This window comes from Pelophylax lessonae (assembly GCF_965119305.1).
Source record: "Pelophylax lessonae genome assembly, chromosome: 5".
NCBI classification, from domain to species: Eukaryota; Metazoa; Chordata; class Amphibia; order Anura; family Ranidae; genus Pelophylax; species Pelophylax lessonae.
Window position 1 is genome coordinate 139,017,058 of NC_138772.1, and position 15,811 is coordinate 139,032,868.

The following is a 15,811-nucleotide window of genomic DNA, read 5'->3' on the forward strand; positions in this document are numbered from 1 at the left end:
ATGACCTGCAGGGCAACAATTAATAGATGTTTGAATATAGTAGTAATTTTTAAAATGTCTTAAGGCCAAGAGGTGACATCTTCCAATGGGGACACATGTTCTAGAAAGGAAGTCCTTTAAGACAGGAAGTGAAGGGAAATCTCCCTGATACATGCTTTAACCCTTCTCTATACTATGCAAGACAAAAAAAAAAGTATATATATATATATATATATATATATATATATATATACATCTTAAAGCGGTATTAAATCCCAAAAATGTAATATATTGCAGCTTATTCATTATCTTTTTTTTTTTTTTTTTTCCCCAAATATTCATTATCAGATGTTCTGCTTGCATTCGATTTCTTTTTTTTTTTTTTGTTTATCCCTTTGTTTTCTCCTGGTGAGTGAACCATTAACATACCTCCTGTATTGCTTACACTCTGGATAAAGGAGCAACAGACACCTTTGGACAGCAGCATTGTCAGTCTGGGGAGAAGGTAGTCTTATTTGTACTAGCAGATTTAGAGCAAAACTCCAGCTAACACTTTTTTTGAACAAATTACATCAACTGTTTTGTTCCTTGTGAGATAAAAGTTGTACATAAAAAAAAATAAAAGTTGTAATCGCCCCTATCAGAGTATAATGGTTTTGTCTTTTCCCTTCAACCGCTACATCGGCAAGGCAGCTTGTTCTGTTGAATAACAGCAGACTTACTGAATAGCAAGTGAAAATAAAGGAAAGAAAGCCTAAAAAAGAAACGTAATGCATCCTCCATATCTAATAACTGGTAAGCTGCAATATAAAAATTGATTGCTTTTGTGTTTAATACCACTTTAATTTGCCATCTTCTACTCTATGGCCCCTTTCACATGGGCTTTCCGAACAGGTCGCCTGTCAGTTTTTCAGGCGGATCTGATCGGATGCTCCATGCACCCCTATGGAGCAGTGTATGTCAGCGGTGACATGTCCACTGACACCTGCTGATATCTGATCCGATCCTGTCCGTGAAATCCGGATGGGTAGAAACCCTATTTTCCATCTGCCTGGAGGATCGGATTGGATAGGTTTCGATTTAAACGGACAGGCGGTCCGTTTTCATCTGATCTCCCATAGAGGAGAGCAGGGCTCTGACAGGTCCATTTCAGCACAGACAGCGGAGACAGACCTAACATCTGCCTGCTCAGCAGGGATCGGCGGATTGATCCCCACTGAGCAAAACAGAGTCCGCCAGGCGGAAAGCCTGTGTGAAAGAACCCTATGTAAACATTTTTAGTGGTAAAGTGCTGTAGTGTGTGATCAGCATTTGCTGCAACAATTAAAGAAAACCCATTCTTTGACGATGCAAGGAAATGCAACAGGTTTTCTTTAATCCCCCCATCCCCAGCATCACATATTCTTAATTTTTTCACTCCTCCAGTATTCTATTCAGCTGCCAGGAGTGCAAAAAATACCCTATACTTCTGTCTTTGAAGGACCATTTCACTCATTCCATTTGGCAGTGCTGGTCCAAGCAATATTTGATGAACCAGATGGACTACTGATTCAACTTTTTTTTTTTTCAACCTAACTATGTTTATAGCAGTAGCACACAGAGAGAGCCTATGAATCTTTGTAAGCTGCAACCTGAGTGACTTGTATCTTACCCAGGGTAGTTTCTCCTGCTCTAGGCAACCCCCCAAAAAAAACTGTGTGGGAGCAAAAGAAAGATGAGTATGTGACGATAGATGAATATTCAAATTTTAGTATTTATTTACCCCATCTCCTGCACCTTCCTAATGGCCAGTAAGGCCCAACAATCCCTTTGATGGGCCAGTAAGAAGCTGCTGGAGGTGGAAGAGGGCAGGCCATCTCACAAAACGTTTAGGAAAATTTGAATATCACAGTGCCGAAAAATTGTAGGCAAGCAAAACAGTGTAGTGCTGCAGCCTGTTTAGTACCTTACGCATACTGACAGGTTTACTTTAAATTGGTCTATTTTTATTAGACATACTCCTTGCACATTCTACTATATAAAGTATACGGAAATCTTTCCTTGTGCCTGTTACTGCAACTTTTGTGATTTTTTGAGGTCTGTCATTTCTCATATTGTCACTTTGAACTTTTATTCCAAATATTCCAGTTTGAATTCAGACTGGCTGAAGCCCATAAGACGTCCACACTGAAAGCTGTATTTATTTTACTTTGTGCAACTGGTTTAATGCTGTTCAGGTACAGCTTTTGAGTCTTACGCCTCCAGAGGTGTTAAATACATCTTAAATCGTAAAACAAATGTTTGAAAGCACAGGGTTGAATATACAGCCTGGCTGCTATTAATAGTTCCATTCTGTAACATTCTTCTTATCGGCATCTAGAGTCATTTGACTCTTTCTCACCTCCTTGTTAATTGAGCAATTTAAAGATTAGTCCACCCAAAACTAGAGTTTCAATTTTGTTGGATACAGGAGAGTTCAAATTATTCAGATCTGAGCTCTCTAATAACCACACACGAGGCAATTTTCTATCAATTTCAGCCACTTTCAACCAGCTCCTAAACAGAACTGGATGGGTAAAGCCCACCACCTACCTAAAAATTATTGGCAGTAGATGGCATTTTAGTCATTTATTTATTTATTTTTAATAGAAGGCTAGTTGAAAGTGGTCGAATTGCCACATAATTGCCATGTTTGTGGTCAACATTATAGATTTCAGTTGAAGGAATATGTAAACATGCTGTTGAATTATTTTTGTTTATCATGGGGGATGCAAATTTAGGAAAAGATGACACCCTGGAACACTGATTTTGAAATGAGACTCCAAGCTAGAAACAATGGACTGAATGTCTGAATATACAGTATATCTCTGCAAATTCAACTCTGTAATAAAACAAAAGTAAAAAAAAAAATGTTATGCACAAATATAATAAATTTAGCACTTCTATGGTCTACTCCAGATTATTCCTTTAACCACTTGCTGAATGGGTCATAGTCGAATGATGTTCTTCCAGAATCGCACTTCCTGCGTGCCCTCTGCTCGCTGGGTCCATCACGGACCGTGGTAAAGTGCCAGTGACAGTGGCCCTTTACCAATGATGGAGCGATCAGTTGTCAACAAACCGACTCATGTCCGGTTCAGTTCTCTCCTCTCCTCGCACGCTGTACGCAGTGATTGGTACAGTGTGCAGGGAGAGGAGGTAGACTACAGCACTGCTCACCCTTGCCTCCTCCATGCCTCAATCTGTGCCTTAATCGTGCCTCAATCATGCCCATCCATGCCTCAATCATGCCTATCTGTGCCTCATTCATGCCCATCCATGCCTCAATCATGCCAGTCTGAGCCTAAACCATGCCAATGTGTGCCTCATCTGTGCCTCAATCATGCCCATCCGTGCCTCAATCATGCCCATCCGTGCCTAAGTCATGCCTTATTCATGCCCATCCATGCCACATCCATGCCTCATCTGTGCCCACCAATGCCACATCAGTGCTCATCTGTGGCTCATCCGTGCCACATCCATGCTCATCCATGCCACATTAGTGCTTATCCTTGCCCCATCAGTGCTCATCCGTGCCACATCCATGCCAGGTCAGTGCTCATTCGTGCCAAAACAGTGCTCATTTGTGCCACATCCATGCCACATCTGTGCTCATCCATGCCATATCCATGCTACATCAGTGCTCATCCATGCCACATCCATGCCACATCAGTGCTCATCCATGCCACATCAGTGCTCATCCGTGCCACATCAGTGCTCATCTGTTCCACATCCATACCACATAAGTGCTCATCTGTGCCACATCAGTGCTTATCCATCCCACATCCATGCCACATCACTGCTCATCCGTGCCATATGAGTGCTCATCCGTGTCGCATCCATGCCACGTCAGTGCGCATCCGTGCCACATCCATGCCACATCAGTGCTCACCTGTGCCTCATCCATGCCACATCAGTGCTCATTCATGCCACAGCAGTGCTCATCCGTGCAACATCCATGCCACGTCAGTGCTCCTCTATGCCACATCCATGACACATTAGTGATCTTCTGTGCCCCATCCATGCCACATCAGTGCTCATCCATGCCATATCAGTGCCACTACAGTACTTATTAGTGCCCTACAGTGCCTCACAAAAGTGTAATGGGTAGTCAGGAAATTAGATTTGAAATTTTATGTCCCTAGAGCACCTGACAGTGTTTCCTGCATGTTAGGCCTCTGTATGTGGCCAGGCTGTGTAAAAATCTCACAGATGGGGTATTGCCATACTCAGGAGGAGTAGCAGAATGTGTTTTGGGGTGTAATTTTTGCTATGTACATGCTATGTGTTAGAATTATCTTATAAATGGACAACTTTGTTTAAAAAAATGCATTTTCATTTTCTTTCCACATTTTCCAAAAACCTGTGGAAAAAAATGACATGTTCAAAAGACTCATAATGCCTCATAATGCCTAAATATGGCAAAGCCTCATAATGCCAGAATATGTGTTGGGTGTTTTCTTTCTAAAATGGGGTTATTTTGTAGGTATTTTTTAATTGTCCATGTGCTCCAGGCCCTTTAAAAGTGTTATAGGTTTTCAGGAAATTATATGTGTAATTTATGATCCTCGAACACCTGGAGGTGCTACTTTGAGATATATATATATATATATATATATATATATATATATATATATATATAGATAGATAGATAGATAGATAGATAGATAGATAGATAGATAGATAGATAGATGACTTGCACATTGAGTCTGCACCCTGCACCTATGCTGTTACTGTGAGGAATTTTGAAGGCATTTCCACCTCGAGCGGTGCATGGTCTCTATCAGGTGTTACTTGGATGTTGGACCTCTGTATGTGGCCAGGCTGTGTAAAAGTCTCACACGTGGTATCACCATACTCAGGAAGAGTAGCAGAATGTATTTTGGGGTGTAATTAGAAGTATTCCTATACAGTGTGTGAGAAATAACTTGGTAATATGACAATTTTGTGGGAAAGAAAATAAAGAAATATTAATTTTGCAAAGAATTGTGGGAAGAAATTACAACTTCAAAAAACTCTGCACGCCTCTCACTAAATACCTTTGAATATCTACTTTCCAAATAGGGGTCATTTGGGGGATACTTGTACTTTCCTGGCTTGTTAGTGTCTCAAGAAGGGAGATGAGATAGGTCATCAGTACATCAGGTGTGATCAATTTTCAATGATTGGTACCATAGCTTGTAGACTCTATAACCTTCACAAAGACTAAATAATATATACTTATTTGGGTTATTTTTACCAAAGATATGTAGCAGTATAATTTTTGGCCAAGATGTATGAAGGAAAATTACTAAATTTGCAAAATTTTATAACTGAAACTGAAAAAAATAGTGCAAAAAATAAAAAAACACAGTGAATATTAAATACCACCAAAAAACAGCTCTATTTGGTTGAAAAAAGGATGAAAATTTCATATGGGTACAGTGTTACATGACTGAGTAATTATTATTCAAATGTGAGAGCATTGAATGCTGCAAATTGGTCTGGTTAGGAAGTGGGTTTAAGTGCCCAGTGGGTAAGTGGTTAATATCTAGTCATGTGCTGAATAAATCTTGCTACACCCATTGTGTAGCTGGCGACGTCCCTTTTTCTTTAGGATTGGAAATTTGGAGTTCAGTTTTGGTATTAGGTAAAGGTAGGGTGTACTTCCAGAGAAACTGTATGCTGTGAGTGTCAATTTGATAGGAGGAACCATTCCAAAAGTACTCTGGCCAGAACAACTAAAAGCCAAAAATGTTTTCACTAAGCACATGTGAGGATAATGAGGGGATCAGATTTTGGTACTTGTAGATCTGTGGCACCGTCACCTATTCTTTGGCTCTTCGGACAAACAGGAGATAAAGACAAAAAGTGAATGATACTAGCAAAAGAACCTAAAATGCCATACAATGTTCAGATCTTTAAATCCTGCACCAACTGTATATCTTATATAAAATGGTCCAACAACACAGTTATTATTCTCTGTGCTGCATGCAAAAATGAATTAAAACATTTCTCAGCATTGAGTACTTAGACACTACCTGGAACATCCAAAGTGTGTCCATCACTGAGAATACAGACCATCAGAAAGAAAACACATGCCTTTGTTGAAAAACTCATGATCTCTGCTAGTTATCCATGAACAGGGTTTTTTTTTTTAACGGGAAATTGGTGGAAATTGGTTCCACCATTTCTGGCCCAGGCCCCCTGATCCCTATTTACCACTACTACTTGTAAACACAGAAGTCCGGCTTCTCTGTTTACAAGAGACTTGTTGTCTCCTAACAGCTCCCACAGATGTGATCTCTTGAGTGGCTCCCACTATGTGCATAATGGGAACAAGGGAGATGCAGGTGCCTGGGGTACAGTGCAGATGCAGACACCCCTACTGGATGATTTCCCTGCTAGTGAGAGAAGCTGAGCCAACTACAGCGTGTGGGGAGGTGCTAGAGCCAGTTGGGTTCTTCAGCTTTTTACAAAACAAAAGTAAGACGTGGAAAATAGTTGGACTTTTAAGGAAGTGGGGATAAGATGGGGACAGTGGAGGGGGGGTTGTATGCAGAGGTCAGAGTTGAAGAGGGGTGAAAGTGCGATGTGGATGGGGGGTGCAGAGGCAGGCAGCTGTGGAAGAAGGTTGAGCTCTGCACTCTATGGGTAGCGCACCCCTGAACCAATTCTTGTGTTTTTTCAGAACTGGGAAAATAAAAGCCAGAATATAGTGGCAGGGCTGGAGTGACTAGGGGGCAGCAGGGAAAAGAGACATAAGTGTTCACTTTTACAAAACAGACAAAGCATTCACAGGTGAGGGACAGAAATCTTATGTCATGTTGCTGTACTTGAAGCATTCCAGTCCTGTGTCTCTTTAGGGACACAGCTCAGCATAAAGAGGTATTGCTTTCCAGCACTGTTGTAATCTAGTACATATCTAAGGGAGAGAAAATATGGACCTGTGAGCTGTACATTCCTATAAATAGTGTTATGTGAACTCCATGTCACCTGAGAGAGTGCTATGAGAGCTTCATGATACCCCAGAGACCGATCAATATGTTGACCTCGAAGATGCTGTTTTGTATTTTGAATTCTTCATTTCATTTTTTTTTTAAAAGGAAGAGATTGAGCAATTAAAGATTAAATATAAAATTATTGTCTCTGTTAGGAAGTTGTCCCAGTACTGCATAGCACAATATATAAATTAGTCAATGTATACATAATAAATAATTCCTTATGAACCAAATATAGTACTATATTGTGATCAATAAAATGCCCATTTATTAATTATGGATGAAGAGATTAATTTAGTTGTTCCTGTTCTGATAACACTTAAAAGAAAAAAAATGGATGGATGTTTATAGCTGAATTTTAGAAACATAGAAACATAGAAAAGTGACAGCAGAAAAAAAGACCCATAGGTCCATCAAGTCTGCCTGTCCTTTCCTTTTTTTTTTCATTAACTTTTTTTGTCTTAGTAAAGATCTATGTTCGTCCCAAGCATGTTTGAATCCACTTACTATTGACTGACTCATTATTCTATACTTTTTTTTACCTTGATGAATTAAATGTGCAGCTCCCCTGTCAGCCCCCCCCCCCCTTATATTTACTTAAATCCCATCTTGATTCATCGATGTGCAGAATGTGCAGGAGAGCAGCGGCTCTCCCAGGTCTCTCTCTCCTCAGTGGCTTGCACAGCAGCGGGAGCCGTAGGCTATCAATCACAGCTAGTGAGCCAATGAGGAGAGAGGGGGAATGGGCCAAGCCACACTCTGTATGTAAATAGACACACACAGCACGGCTCGGGAGCGACAGTGGGGGATTTTAAAAAGAAGAATATTGGGGCTGCTCTGTGGTAAGTGGTAAGTATACCAGTTTTTTTTTATTCTATGCTCTAGAATCAATCATATCTCTCCTTTCCCTTCTTTCCTCCAGACTGTGCAGTATATTTTAAGTTTCTGAAGTTTCTCCTGATATGTTTTATATCTCAGACATTTCCCCATTTTTGTTACCCATCTCTGGACTTGTTCTATCTTAATAATATATTTTCTCCAGAACTTGACATTCTAATCGACCTCTCACTAAAAATCTGTATAGTTATCACTGTTTTGACCAATCTTCCAGAAATGCTAAATCATTTTCCATGTCACTTGTGAAAGACTTGTGTATGTTACCCCTAATTATTATCACATATACCGTGTTTCCCTGAAAATAAGATCAACCCTGAAAATAAGACCTACTGTTATTTTCAGGGAGGGCTATGATATAAACCCTACCCCGAAAATAAGCCCTAGTTTAGTGTTTGTAAAATCCTAAAATCCACTCTACTACTGTTTTATATAATGTCCAGTGTGTATTTCTGTAATCTAATTGTGTGAAATACCTTCGGTACAGCACCACTCGGCGCTCAGCTGATCTCCCGCTCTGCTCTCCTTCTCTTCTCATAGCTGTCAGTGGGGGATCTCAGCCCCTCCCCTCTGCAGTGTTCAGAGTGGGTCACAGCGCTGAGTATTATATTATACCGTAATTGTGTGAAATACCTTTGGTACAGCTCCGCTCGGCGCTTCCGTGACCCGCTCTAAGCACTGCAGAGGGGAGATCTCCCACTGACAGCTATGAGAACAAAAGGTCAGCAGTGAGATCAGCTGAGCGCCGAGCAGTGCTGTATGGAAGGTATTTCACACAATTAGATTACAGAAACACACAATTATGGTATAATATAATATTCAGCGCCGTTTCCCACTATGAACACTGCGGGGGGGGGGGGGGGGGCTGAGATCTTCCGCTGACAGTTGGGAGAAGAGAAGGAGAGCAGAGGGACATCAGATGAGTGGATTTTAGGATTTTACAAACACCTTTAGTAGGTTCACACAGGGTATTCCTGACAGGCAGGGAGGAAGATAAGACCTACCCCGAAAATAAGCCCTACTGTGTCTTTTGGTGCCAAAATTAATATAGGGCCTGGGCATATTTTCGGGGAAACACGGTATATGATTTTTTTTTTTTAGGGTATCCTTTTTGCATAGATGAAAGCCTTATTTGTTTTGGTTTGTGCCTTTGGATACAAGTACCTGGCAGTTCCTCTCATTTGCCTTTTAAAACTGACCATGCTACAGAAACAGATCTGTGCTTTTGTTGTCAGATTGCATCTAACTCACTGATAGGAATAAAAAAGATGCCACATTGTTTGATGGAAATGAAAATTATCAACCTACAGAGGGCTGAATTCAAAGACACCCCAAAAATAAAAGGGAAGAAATGATGCAGCAGGCTAAGCCATATTGTTGAAATTTCATAGCAGCAACTCAAAATGCTCCTAATGAGGCAACCGATGGTGTCCTGGGGTATTTCCTCCCAGATTTGGATCAGGGCATCACTGAACTCCTGAACAGACTGAGGTGCAGCCTGGCAGCATCTGGTGGACCGAAACATAATATCCCAGGGGTGTTCTATTGGATTTAGGTCACGTGAGCGTAGGGGGCCATTCAATGATCCCAATTCCTTCATCCTCCAGGGACTGGCTGCATACTCTCACCACATGAGGCCAGGCATTGTTGTGCACTAGGAGATATCCAGGACCCACTGCACCAGTGTAGGGTCTGACAATTGGTCCAAGGATTTCATCCCGATACCTAATAGCAGTCAGGATGTCATTGTCTAGCCTATGGAGGTCTGTGCGTCCCTCAATTGATATATGCCTCCCTAGACCATCACTGACCCACCACCAAACCAGTCATGCTGATTGATGTTACAGGCAGCATAATGTTCTCCACAGCTTCTCCAGACCCCTTTGCATCTGTCACATGTGTTCAGGGTGTACCTGCTCTCATCTGTGAAAAGCACAAGGAGCCAGTGGTGGACCTGCCAATTATGGTGTTCAATGGCAAATGCTATTCGAGCTCCACGGTGCAGGGCTGTGAGCACAGGGCCCACTAGAGGACGTCAGGCCCTCTGGCCACCCCCATAAAGTCTGTTTCTGATCGTTTGGTTAGAGACATTCACACCAGTGGCCTGCTGAAGGTCATTTTGTAGGGCTCTGGCAGTGTTCATCCTGTTCCTCCTTGCATAAAGGAGCAGATACTGGTTCTACTGATGGGTTAAGGACCTTCTAAGGCCCAGCCCAGCCCAGCTCTCTTAGCTTGACTGCCTGTCTCCTGGATACTCCTCTATGCTCTTGAGACTGTGCTGGGAGATACAGCAAACCTTCTGGCAATGGCACATATTGATGTGCCATCCTAGAGGAGTTGGGCTGCCTGTGCAACCTCTATAGGGCCCAGATATTGCCTCATTAAACCAGTAGTGAAACTGACCCTAGCCAAATGCAAAACTAGTGAAAACAATCAGAAAAGGTGACTAGGGAAAAAAAATCAGTGGCCTCAACCTGCAAAACCATTGTTTGGGGGGGGGGGGCATCTCATTGTTGCCCAAAGAATGCATCTTTTGTTCGTTTCATTAACACCCAATCAGCTGAAACTGATAAACAACCTCCTCTGCTACTTAACTGACCATATCTATATCTGAGAAGTTTATTTGACTTGATGCCATACTCTGAATAACAAGTGCTCCTTAATTTTTTCTTGAGCAGGGTATGTATATATATATATATATATATATATATATATATATATATATATATATATATATATATATATATATATATATATATATATATATATACATACATACAGTGAGACATCCATATTGCTAGAGAATTGGCAGCCAGACTAGGAAGAGCTTCCCAACACAATTCTGCAATAACTTCAGCATGACCTAACTGTATTGAGAATTGCTAATGACATTTTACATGGCCAGCATTTATTCACCCTAACTGAATTACACTGTCATTACTTGGCACTCAGTCTCCCTCAACCAGGTTCTGGGAAAGTCCAAGGGCCTGTTCTTTGGTCTGGTGATCTGGCTACCCCAACCCCTTGCCAAGATAGGACTGTATAGTTGTTTTGAGCAACACATACAGAGTCACCGATATTTACACATGATATCTGTGACTTTTATTTTTATCAATTCTGTTCTATTGTGTTTGCAGAATATCACCCTGCATGGAGGAATGACAGGGCCAGTGTCGCACCAGCTAACAAATTCAAGAATGCCAAATCATGACACCAGCGTTGTAATCCAACAAGCAATGCCATCTCCACAGTCCAGCTCCGTCATCACCCAAGCACCTTCCACAAATCGCCAAATTGGGTAGGATGACTATTCATTTTCTCTTTGATGTTTATTTTCATTATTAATTATTCCCAATTAAACAGGGTGATATTTGCCGACTGGCATGTATCTCTGGAATATAATATCAAAGTTTGTATGTTTTCATTGCTCTTTTAATAGTTTCACTTACTGTATGTCAAGATGTTAGGGCTTTTCTTTTGTTTCTATTGGTGAAGGTTTATAATTTATATCTGAATATTGAAATGTCCCCATTTAAACCAACCATTTAAATCACCACCAAAGATGTATAATCTAGTGTATGTTACAATAAGATAACATGCCTGAAGTCAGAAAAAAAACACTTTATAGAGGAAAGGGAAATCAGACCTGCCCATCATATTGAGGTCATCCTATAATTGTGTTAATTGTGTGTTTTTTATTTATTCTTTATGTCATTGTGTGTTTGCCTCACTGAACTCTATTGTTGGAAGAACTGTCAAGAAAGGAAAGTCATGCTTTAAGTAGATTATTACCAATGCTATGAATATTTTTTTATTTTTTTTCACAGTATATATTGCCCCTTTATCCTGATCTAAGTAGCAACTCAGAGGATGTACTCTATTGTAAGCAGCCATTGAGGATTGGTCAAGATGTTGTTTTTTTTGCCAATGTTAAGCTTAAGCCCTTTCCAGACTGCCATTCCAGGTTCTAACTATGTCACATCTTGACCCATGATGTGCACAGTGTTGCATCATTAAGCATTTCCAGTTAGTACTCAACTCCTTTAAGTGATTATGTTTGCTAGATCTTGCTAGATGTGGGATAAAAAAAGAATTCAGGTTCTAATGTAGTCACTCACATTGTTGCCTCTGTTAGACAGACCGGTCACTTGGCAATTTGGTAAGTTGCTGGATTATAAGGAGCCTAAGAGCCCACTTTCTTCATATTCAAAAGTTAAACAATTTAAAGTGGAGTTCCACCCATGTTTTAAACTTTTTAGAAATTGCTGGCATTCCTCAATTAAAAACAGCATTGCCGACTTTTATTTTTTTTTTTCTTGATTGGCTTACCTTGTTGCTAGGGGGTAAGCAATTTTCTTTCTCCTTCAGCGCCGCGGCGAGCTACGTCACTTCCTGCGGCGCACAGGCTGCTGGGAGATGTGCGTCATCAATTTTAATACAGAGCTGACAGCTTACTGACAGGAGGCGGGGCTGAGGCAGGACGGAGTTCCCGCCGCATCATCGGGTTCTTACAGGGGGTGGGGCGGATAGGAAAGCTGAGAGGAGGCGGGACGGAGGTGGAGGAAAATTTTAATACAGAGCAGACAGCTGAGAGGAGGCGCATCTTCGGGTCCTTACAGGGGGCGGGGCTGGGCGAATGGGAGAGCTGAGAGGAGGCAGACGGAAGTGGAGGAAAATTGTAAGAGCGGAGAGCTGACTGAGAGGAGAGGTGGAAAGGAGGTGCGGCCGTGTCAGTAATGCAGGGCTTCTAGCCATTAAAAGCTCGAAGCTGTGCATTACTGACACAGCCGCACCTCCGTCCCGCCTCATCCCCGCCTCCTCTCAGTCAGCTATCCGCTCTGTATTAAAATTTTCCTCGACCCTCGAGTATGTCTTCTGACTCTGGTAAAGCAGCAGCACCTAGTCCCGGAAGAAGGTACAGGTGGGCTTCACATGCCCACATCTAAGATGGAAACCCGCTGCAGAGGAAATATAAAGTTAGTTTGTTAAAAAAAATTATGTATAACATAGCACACAATAATATATTTAGCTAATATAAAATAGATTTCATGGATTAAAAAGAATATCTCTGGGGTTTAAAAAAAAGAATTTGGCTAGAACTCCACTTTAAAGCGGTTGTAAACCCTATAAAAAAAAAATAAAAAAAAAAAACCTGCAAGACAAAGGCATAATGAGCTAGTATGCATCGCATACTAGCCCATTATGTTTAACTTACCTTAAAACGAAGCCCCGACACGGACCCCCGGACATCGATGCGGGCGCTGCCATGATCCCTCGTCGTCTCTTCCGGGTTCGGCGGCTCCGGCGCGCTGATTGGCCGGAAGAGACGGCTCCAGCGAGCTGATTGGCCGGAGCTGCGATGACGTCACTCCCGCGAATGCGCGCGGGAGTGATTTTTCTGGCAAGCTCCCGGCAACTTAATTGAAGGTCCCCCCGGACCTTCAGAGCGCATGCGCCGCTCGCGCGAGCGGCTGCATGCACTGTAAATATCTCCTAAACCGTGCCGGTTTAGGAGATATTATTTGTACCTACAGGTAAGCCTTATTATAGGCTTACCTGTAGGTAAAAGTGTCAAAAAGCGGGATACAACCGCTTTAAGGGCTTGTCTAGAAGTCTAACAACGGATTCCTGTTGGCTGGAATTGTTTCAGAATCACATCTATGTAAATTTATGTAAAAGCTATGTTCAGGTATAAGAAAAGTTTCATCCAATATAGATATTCTATGAAAATATCCTTTTTTGGAAACTGCTTGCCCTCTGTAGGTGAAGATGCTGAGTATGCCTGAGCTTGACCTGTAACTTACAAGTGATTGTTGAGGAAACTTCAGCACTTAGTCATAAATCGCTGTATCCCTTATGTAAAAATACATCAGGGAAAACAAATTTCAGATACTATCAGCTGATGGACTGTCAAGATGTAATATTTATCCTTGCTCTCATCTCTAATCATATGACACCTTATTTCTGTATATGCTTTCCATGCTGGAATGGAGGTATTCAAAACTGAAGAGAAGGCATTGATGGGTATCAAAGTGCTTTTTGATAGCATCCGCACACATGATGTCAACATTTCCTTTATTTTCCCCTGACTGTGTCGGAGCTGTTACAAACAGGATTATGAATTTGAGAGACTTATGAGTTTTCCTATTTGCCATAGGAGGATAAGCAAAAATAAAAAATGTGAGCCTTTTGAAAATGTATGCCTTGAAACAGTTGTAACATGAGCATGAAAGGCAAAAGAACTTGGATGGACTTGCTTTCATTTCCATTCCCTCCCAAAACACATTAAAACCAAAACATTTGGGAATAAGTAGTATACTAATTTCAAATGTGAATTTCTTAGTAGTCTCCTGGGAATGAATCTTTTAACATACATTTCATATTAAGGATTGCACATTACACTTTGTATAGCGCCATATTGTAGTAATATTCTGATTTTATCACGGCCTCAAATATTTAAGTGTCAAAGTATGGCCAAGCCACCTGCAAATGTTTGAGATGGCTGTTTTCCAATCCAAACAGCCAGCAGTAATGAAAAGTCTTCTTTCAGGCTACGCAGCGCGCTCTGCTCCAGCAGGAGACTGGGATCCACCTGTGCCCACGCAGAGCTCCATTCGTTGGGGAGTGGTGAAGTGTTCACAGATGGGGCTCTCCTGGGGATACTGTCGTCTTTCCCCTCCGCCTCCTTTTTTATTTTACTCCCCGTTTGTGTTCATGTCTGCACATACAGCCGTCAACCATCATCCCATTCATGGTGTGCCTAGGTAACCATTCACAGTTTTAAACTTTAAATCCAAGGATCCTGGAAAATACCATAATATTAAGGGAAATTATGGAGAAGGATTAGCTGCAAGCAACGCCTCTCTCAAATAAAACCTCTGGGCATTATAAAGCTGCATATAGAGAGTAGGAGTTAAACTGCAGCCTGAAAGCAATGAAAAATCATGGTGAAGTTTAATAAGGTGTTTTCTTGTCAAAATGTGAAAAGCCTAGGAATAAATCAAATACAAAACAAATGGCAGCTTAATCACACCTTAATAAAATATACTTGGACAATTGGCACAATGTGTGTGGAGCTTGAGTAGAAAACTTTCTGTTGCCATTTTTCCATGTTAATGTGATTGAATTGTACGCTTTCATCTTTAACCATCCAGTCCACCCAGAACTGCTTTTTCAGTTATCAATCAACACTCAATAGAATTGTGCAGCGGGGCTCCCTGCCAGAGTTAATGTTGCCTGATCTTCCTACCAGACTTCATGCATCTACCTGCTCACTAGTAGTAAGTCTCGCTTTTGTTGCTGCATATGTTATAATGTTAAAACAGAACTCCAGAATCTGTGGTTCTGCATTGCTTAAATATCCCCCTCCTGCTGTGACAGAATATATCATTTTTTTTTTTTTATTAAATAAAATGCTCACGTGACCTTCCTTGTCCTTTTCTCCCTCCATCAAACCATGGCTGGTGAGAAGAGATTAATGGTGAGGGTTTTGTCACAGTGACGTGTGCCGCTTGGAATCGGCAAGGGTGGGGTGGACAGTGGTTATGGGTGTTGTTGCAAGGGTGATCTATGCTTGACAGCCCTGGCATCATTCACACACACAGGCAGCAGCTCTGTAATGAAACCTTTTATAGTGCAGAGATCTATAGGGGGTGTGCTTTTATGGCAAGGTTACTGACATGAGAAGCAAACACCTCTCCAGGTAAGACATAATTATGTCATCCCCTTTGTGAACCACAAGCTGCCGGTCCAGTCCGTGACCTAAACGTTTCAAGCAAATACAAAATAACTGTGATACAAGTTAGATACATAGATTGTTTTTTTATTCCGACCCTGTTAATATTCGGACTTAATTAATATTGCATACGTTGATGTGTGTGTGGTATGGTATATGCTAATAATTGTTTTTTACACACTCTAATTTGATTTATTTAAAGATA

General features: G+C 41.3%; 1 protein-coding gene across 3 annotated transcripts in view; it reads left to right on the forward strand.

The window, feature by feature from the left end:
- CREB5 (cAMP responsive element binding protein 5) overlaps positions 1-15,811 on the forward strand; it is a 593,699-nt gene that overhangs the window by 198,215 nt on the left and 379,673 nt on the right. For all 3 annotated transcript variants that reach the window (XM_082257535.1, XM_082257536.1, XM_082257537.1), the window contains exon 5: positions 11,009-11,169. In XM_082257535.1, coding sequence (XP_082113661.1) covers positions 11,009-11,169 — 161 coding nt within the window. The remainder of the gene's footprint in view (positions 1-11,008; positions 11,170-15,811) is intronic.